General features: G+C 50.1%; 1 protein-coding gene across 1 annotated transcript in view; it reads left to right on the top strand.

Moving 5' to 3' along the window:
- The window catches only part of cs (citrate synthase), a 16,620-nt gene extending 11,768 nt beyond the window's left edge, over positions 1–4,852 (top strand). Inside the window, exons 8-10 of the mRNA XM_048618921.1 lie at positions 457–558; positions 929–1,138; positions 4,087–4,852. Of these exons, the coding sequence (XP_048474878.1) occupies positions 457–558; positions 929–1,138; positions 4,087–4,257 (483 nt within the window). The 3' untranslated portion in view covers positions 4,258–4,852. The remainder of the gene's footprint in view (positions 1–456; positions 559–928; positions 1,139–4,086) is intronic.
- Positions 4,853–7,799: the final 2,947 nt, after the last annotated feature.

The following is a 7,799-nucleotide window of genomic DNA, read 5'->3' as shown; positions in this document are numbered from 1 at the left end:
CAACACTAGAGGGGCACAGGTTTAAAATGAGAGGGGAAAGATTTAAAAGGGACCTGATGGGCAACTTTTTCAGAGAGGGTGGTGTGTGTGTGGAATGAGCTGCCAGACGAAGTGGGTGGGGGCTGGTACAATTACAACATTTAAAAGGCTTCTGGATGGGGACATGGATAGGAAGGGGTTAGAGGGATATGGGCTAAATGCTGGCAAATGGGGACTGGATTAATTTTAGGATATCTGGTTGGCACCTAAGGATCTGTTTCCGTGCTGTGTGACCCTGAAGGCAGGATGTGGAATCGAGGTCAGTAATAGAATGCGATCTTATCTAGTGGAGGCTGAAAGCTGGTCACCAGCTCGCATCCTGTTTTTGAATGGCGCTGTGTTTTAAAAGTTCTGATTGTGTGTGTGTGTGTGTGTGTGTGTGTGTGTGTGTGTGCGCGTGTTTGCTGTTGTATTCAGGAGGTGCTCTCGTGGCTGACGGACCTGCAGGAAGAGCTGGGTGGAGAGGTGTCTGACGAGAAGCTGCGAGACTTCATTTGGAACACGCTGAACTCTGGCAGGGTGAGCTTTGTCTCCACTGCCCCCTGCAGGGGGTGGTGGGGGTGGTGGGCCGGGGGGGGTGTGGGGATGGTGGGCCAGGGAGGGAGAGATGATTAACCATGGTCCTTTGTGCTTCACATTTCACAGCTGGTTGCAGCGCGCTGTGAGTTCACATCAGTGCTAAATTCATAATAGCAGCAAAATACTGTCACCATGATCCTGTGTCAGCTGGTTTACTAACAGCACTGTTATTAGACGCTGACCCTCGCTCGGTGCGGGGCCCCCCCCCCCTCGGCGTGTTGGCCTCTGAATGCAGTGTATCTGCGGTGGGGTTCGTTGTCTCTTCCCACTGTCGGTTCTGTTTACCTCTGTTTCCCCATCCGTCCTGCAGGTCATTCCTGGTTACGGCCACGCTGTCCTGCGCAAGACTGATCCCCGCTACACCTGCCAGAGGGAATTCGCCCTCAAGCACCTGCCAAACGACCCCATGTTCAAGCTGGTCGCTCAACTCTACAAGATTGTCCCCGGGGTGCTGCTCGATCAGGGCAAAGCCAAGAACCCCTGGCCCAACGTGGATGCACACAGTGGGGTCCTGCTGCAGGTCGGTGCCCGGGGGGCGGGGGGCAGAGTTGGGGAAAGGGTGTGGGTCAGATAGTGACACGTCCCACATTTTTGGGGAGGGGGTGGAAGAAACAGGGGAGGGGGAGCTCCTTTTATCCTGGAGGGGCCTTTTCACACCCAGATACAAGCCCCAGTTCTTGCACCTGAAATGTGCACGATGTCCATCGAACCCCTTCCTGCCGTTGCTGCGCCCAGTTTACTAGCTAATCAGGATCAGACTGTGTAGCCTGAGTCCATCCTCCACACTATCAACAACATCACCATAAGAGTTATACAACACTGAAGCAGATGCTTCGCCCCAACTTGTCCATGCCAATTAAGTTTCCCCAAACGCAACTTGTCCCATTTGCTTGTGTTTGTCTCCTATCCCTCTAAACCTTTCCTATTCATGTACCTGTCCAAATGTCTTCTAAATGTTGTAACTGTACCTGCATCTACCACTTCCACATACAAACCACCCTCTGTGGAAAAGTTGCCCCTCAAGTCCTTTTTAAATTTTTACCCTCTAACCTTAAACCTATGTCCTCCAGTTTTGGACTCTTTCTCTCTCTCTCTCTCTTTCCACCACCACCCCCCCCCCCCCCCTCAACCACACTGGGGGGGAAAAGACCTTGTCTATTCGCCCTTTCCATGCCCCTCATGATTTTATAAACCTCTATAAGGCCACCCCTCGGCCTCTGACGCTCCAGAGAAAATAGCCCCAGCCTATCCAGCCTCATCCTGTAGCTTAAACCCTCCAGTCCCGGCAACATCCTTGTCAAGTCTTTTCTGCATCCTCTTCAATTTAATAATATCCTTCCTCTCACAGGGCGACCAGATCCATAAACTTACTAATTAAACCTTTGACATTCACATCTGAGTCATTGATGTACACAACAAACAGCAGGGGTCCCAGCACCAATCCCTGTGGTATACCGCTGGTCAAAGGCTTCCAACCACAAAAACAGGCCACCACCATCACTGTTTGCCTCCTATCTGTAAACCAATTTTGGGCCTGGTTTGTCATCTTGCCTTGGATCCCATGGGCTGTTACCTTTCGGACCAGCCTTCCATGTGGGATCTTGTCAAAGGCCTTACTTAAGTCCAGGTAAACCACATCAACTGCACTACCCTCATCGATATATTTAGTCACCTTTACAAAAAAGAACTTGCCTAATTTGGTCAGACAGGATCTCTCTCTAAGAAATCAGTGCTGACTATCCCTGCCTTTCCATGTGTTAACTAATCCTGACCCTCAAAACTTTTTTCCAATAATTTCCTATTTGCTGACATCAGACTAACTGGTCTGTAATTCCCTGGCCTATCTCTGCTGCCCTCTTTGAACATAGGAACCATATTAGCTATCCTCCAGTCATCTGGCACTCTACCTGTGCCCAGCACAGTGTTAAATATCTCTGCCAGGGTCCCAGCAAACAGCCCTCTTGCCTTCCATGAGATACATCTCATCAGGCCCTGGGGAATTATGCACCTTTATACCTGTTAAAACATCTAATGCCTCCTCATTATTAATCTTAACATGCTCTAGAACCTCAAAGCAGCACAACTGAAATCTCCGGCTACAATGCCTTTCTCCTTTGTGAAATACAGATGAAAAATATTCATTTAACACCTCACTCACATCCGGTGGCTCCCCACACAGATTGTCGATTTGGTTTCTAATAGACCCCACTCTTTTTTTTTTTTTTCCTTTCCCTGGGAATCCTCTTCCTCTTGATAAAATGCCATAGGATTTTCCTTAATCCCACCTGCCAAAGATATTTTGTGGCCCTTGTCTGCCTTCCTCATTTCCTTGTGTAAGCAACACTCTGTACTTTTGAAGGGTCCTCCCTTGTTTTTAATTCTCTGTATCTGACATTTGCTTCTCCCTTTTTTATCAAACTCTCGATACCCCTTAACATCAAGGTTTTCCCTCAGCTTGCTGCCTTTGCCCTTCACTCTTAGAGGAATGCACTAGCCTTGAATTCACACATTACTACTTTTTAAAAGACTCCCACTTTCCAAATGTAGACTTACCTGCAAGCAGCTGCTCCCAGTCTGCTTAACAGATCTTGTCCAATGATATTGAAATTGGCCTTTCCCCAGTTTAGACACAAAGGTGAAATAGTGGCTCAGAGGTTAGCACTCCTGCCTCACAGCGCCAGGGACCCGGGTTCGATTCCACCCTCGGGCAACTGTCTGTGTGGAGTTTGCATGTTCTCCCTGTGTCTGCGTGGGTTTCCTCCGGGTGCTCCAGTTTCCTCCCACAGTCCAAAGGCATACAAGTTCGGCAAAAATGAAAGTTGCTGGAAAAGTTTAGCAGCTCAGGCAGCATCTATGAAGAGAAATCAGAGTTAATGTTTCAAGTCCGGAGACACTTCCTCGCCAGACCTGAAACATTAACTCTGATTTCTCCTCACAGATGCTGCCAGACCCTGCTGAGCTTTTCCAGCAACTGCTGTTTGTGTTTCTGATTTACAGCATCCGCAGTTCTTTCGGTTTTTCTGCAGGCTAGGTGGATAGACCAAACTAAATTGTCTGTACTGTCCGGGGGTCTACAGGCTAGATGGATTAGCCATAGGAAATGCAGGATTACAGGAATAGAGTAGAGGAATGGGTCTGGGTGGGATGCTGTATGGAGGGCTAGTGTGGGCTTGATGGGCCAAATGGCCTGCTTCCACACCAGAGCGATTATTGTGTGATTCTGTTCTGTGAACCTCTGCACTATCCTTATCCCTTTGCATAATGACTGAAACTTAGAGTTATGATGACTATTTCTAAAATGCTCACCCACTGAGGGGGATATGGGCTGAGTGCAGGCAGGTGAGACTAATTTAGTTTGGGAACATGGTCGGATCAAAGAATCTGTTTCCATGCTGTATGACTAACTCCTATCTCCTGTTAAACCTCTCGGTGTGCCTGACTCTGTGTGTCTCTCTCTCTCTGTTGCAGTATTATGGAATGAAGGAAATGAATTACTACACAGTTCTGTTTGGTGTCTCCCGTGCCCTGGGAGTCCTATCCCAGCTGATCTGGAGCCGAGCCCTGGGCTTCCCCTTGGAGAGACCCAAATCGATGAGTACGGACGGCCTAATAGACCTGGTGGATGCTAAATCTGGCTAAAACGCCCAGCCCCTCTCCCTGCGCGAGAGAGAGAGCCCACAAAACAGCATTCACACAAGACCCCAGTGCACACACCATCATCTACGCTCCCTCCCTGCATGGGGAAGCAGGATAACCTGATGGATGAGATGTAATTTTTGTTGTCCTTGTGGTGGGTTTATATTTTGTTTTTTGTTTTTGGTGGGGTCGGGGGAGAAGTAAAGGCTGGGGGGGATTTGGGAGAGAAAGTGGACAAACGTTTATCACCGGAGTGGAGAGGACTTAATTTAAATACTGGCGCGATTTGTTTGTATTTTTTTTTGTCGTGTTTTTTGTTTAAAGTATGCGTGCTGTTTGTCTCGCCTCCCAGCTAAGGCAGACAGAAGTACTGACAGAATACACTCCTTTTCGGGGTGAGGAGGGTGGGGAGCGCAGCAGTTTTCCCCCCCCCCCACCCACTGCCCTCCCCAGTGAACATTGGCCAGCCCAGACTCTCCTGGATCTGTCTCTCGCTGCGTCAAGTAAAGGTTCTGATCATGTCTCATGCCTCAGGTTGTTCTGAATTGACGAGGAAAGAGAGAGAGAGAGAGTGGAAATAAATGTTTTTATTACTGTGTGCGTCTGTCTGTGTGTCGGGGAACCTTGGGGGGGAAATTCCGCCAGGAGCTATGGTAGGAATGAAGCAGACATGCATGCGCGTGCACGCACACACTTACACGTACAACCCGTGCTTCCCCCAGCCCCTGTCGAGGTGTCACCAATGTCAGCAGGAGCCCTGCCTCAGTTAGCAGAGGTAGCACAGCCTACCCTCCCATCGTCGACCTGAAGAGGCAGTGGGTCAGAAATCGCAACCGTTCTGTCCACCAGCCGCTATGGACATGGTGGGCTCAATGGCCTTGGGCTGTAATCAGAGTAATCCCACTGCCCCACACGCTCTCTTCCCCACAGCCCTGTACCGATTTCCCCAACATAATCCCACTGCCCCATGCGCTCTCTTCCCCACAGCCCCGTATCGATTCCCCACAGCCCTGTATCGATCCCCAAACTAATCCTGCTGTTGCCCACCCCCACCCCAGCTGTACCCATGGGTAATTTTACAGGCCAGAGTATGAAACCCATCAACCTGTCCCCCTGTTGGGTATCTCATCAAACTGCCCTTCTGAATATGAAGGAACGTCAGAAGGAATTTCACAGGTTAGTTAAGAGGTGATCGCCTTGATAGGAGGGTGGTATTAAGGAGACACTGAGGGGGGAAGTACGTGTATCGGGAGGGACATTGCAGTAATTCCAGGAGTGGGGAGCCCCGTGTGAAGTGGGGTGTGGTACGGTGAGAGGGCAGACGTTACGTCCAGTTCTTGGCTAAAGACGTCGCCAGGCTTTTACTCCCCAAGTGATGAGTGTGAGCTTCATTCTGGTGCATTGCCCCCCTGGGTGGGTTTCCATACCCTAACATCACCTCGCCCAAAACTCACTTGTAATCCCATACCTTCCCCCCCCCCAACACCCAAAATCAAATCCAGAACCCCTTCCCCCAAGAGTCAAAGCCACCACGTGCGCAATGCCCGAGTCAAGAACTTAGACCCAAATTAGGCCCCTCTGGTCTGAGGAGCCAGAGGCTATTCAGCACTGACCAAAACCTGGGGCCTGTGACCAAAAGAAATAGAATGGGATTAGGCCATTCAGCCCCTCGAGCCTGCCCCAACATTTAGTAGGATCATGGTGATCCAACATTCCTCATGTCCACTTTCCTGCCTTTTCCCTGGATTCCCCAACTGATCAGGAATCTGTCTCAGCCTTAAACATACGCAAAGACTCTGCCTCAACACCCCCCACAAACCACCACAGCTCTCTGCAGTAAGGAGTTCTAACCCTCTGAGAGAGGAAATTCCTCCTCATCTCGGTCTTAAATCAGCACCCCCTTTATTCTGAGGCTGTGCCCTCTGGTCCTAGACTCTCCCGTGAAGGGGAAACATCCTTTCAGCATCGACCCTGTTAACCCCCGATTATATTTCGATGAGATCACTTCTCGTTCTTCTCAACTCCAGCGAGTAGGGTCCCAAACCTGTTTAGCCTTTGCTCTTAAGATTATCCCTCTGTATCGGAGATCATCCTAGTGAACCTTCTACCTGTGTCGGACTTTAAAATTTGACCTTGATCCTAAACAGCACACCCTTTTTCACTCGCGTGGAATCCAAATGCAGTTCCCATTGCCTCTTTCCTCCCTCCATCACGACAGCTCTGTGTTCAAACTGGTCATGTTAGGTGATTGTAATGGGGTCAGCCAGATGAACCTCATAGAATATGAGTTACTGTGGCCCGATCGCGGAGCCCCGGCTGACAGTTATAAACAAATATAAGTTTTGGGGATTCTGCTCATTCTGAGGGAGCGGGGTCAGCGTAAATAAAGGGTGAGTTGGTGATGGGATATCAGCCTCTGTGGAGTTATTTTAGGCAGGGGGGGGTGTAGGAAGAGAGTCCAAACCTAAAGGGTGTGAGATGAAGGGGAAAGATATAAAAGGGACCTTCTATACACACAGAGGGTGGTGCGTATATGGAAAGAGCTGCCAGAGGAAGTGTTAGATGCAGGTACAGTTAGAACATTTAAAAGACGTTTGGACAGGTTCATGGATAGGAGAGGTTTAGAGGGGTAAGGGGCCAAATGCAGGCACATGGGACTGGTTGGGTTTGGTTATTTGGGCTGAAGAACCAGTTTCAGTGCTGTGTACCTATGTGACCGCTGTCCTGCTGCCCTTCCTTGGCTTCATCTATTCGTCAGGTCCACGCCTTCCTCCCAGCCTTGTGGTCAACAGTGAACCCCACCGCCATCACCACCCCCTCCTCTGAAAAGGCCCAATAAAGCACAGGATTAAGGATAACCTCACCATTACATCCACAGGAACAGGGATGTCTCACTGTGAGTGTTTGGGGCTGAGGCCACTCCTGGAGGATGGTTTGTGCGTGGCTTTGGGGGGGAGGTGTCTCCATGTCTGAGGAAGGACGTGCGGGTGATGGAGGGAGTGCAGCGAGGGGTCTTCCCCCAGAATGATCCCTGGGATGGTGCAGATTGATGTACGGAGAGAGACCAGATTGGTTCAGGCTGTACTCATTGGGTGTTTAGAAGAATTGGGAGGGGGAGGGGTTGGGGGTCTCATAGAACCTATAAAATTCTAACAGGACTAGGCACGGAGCGGGTGGGGAACGCAGGAAGGATGTTCCTGATGACCTGGGGAGGGGAAGGAGCCCAGAACCAGGGGCTCACAGTCTAATGGAGATGGGGTAGGACTGAGATGAGGAGAAATGTCTTCACCCAGAGAATGGGGCCTGTTGATTCTGTGGAATTCTCTGCCACTGAGAGCGGTTGGGGCTTAAACATTGAATGTTTCAAGAAGCAGTTCGTTATAGTTCTTCGGGGCGAAGGGGGTCACAGGGTACGGGAGAGAAAGCAGGGAACGGGAAAGTGGCTTAAGTTGACAGCTTGAGATAACAAGGTGTAGAGCTGGATGAACACAGCAGGCCAAGCAGCATCAGAGGCGCAGGAAGGCTGACGTTTCGGGCCTAGACCC

The sequence above is a fragment of the Rhincodon typus genome, chromosome 41, assembly GCF_021869965.1.
Source record: "Rhincodon typus isolate 14 chromosome 41, sRhiTyp1.1, whole genome shotgun sequence".
NCBI classification, from domain to species: domain Eukaryota; kingdom Metazoa; phylum Chordata; class Chondrichthyes; order Orectolobiformes; family Rhincodontidae; genus Rhincodon; species Rhincodon typus.
This window is presented reverse-complemented; position numbering and strand designations above follow the sequence as displayed.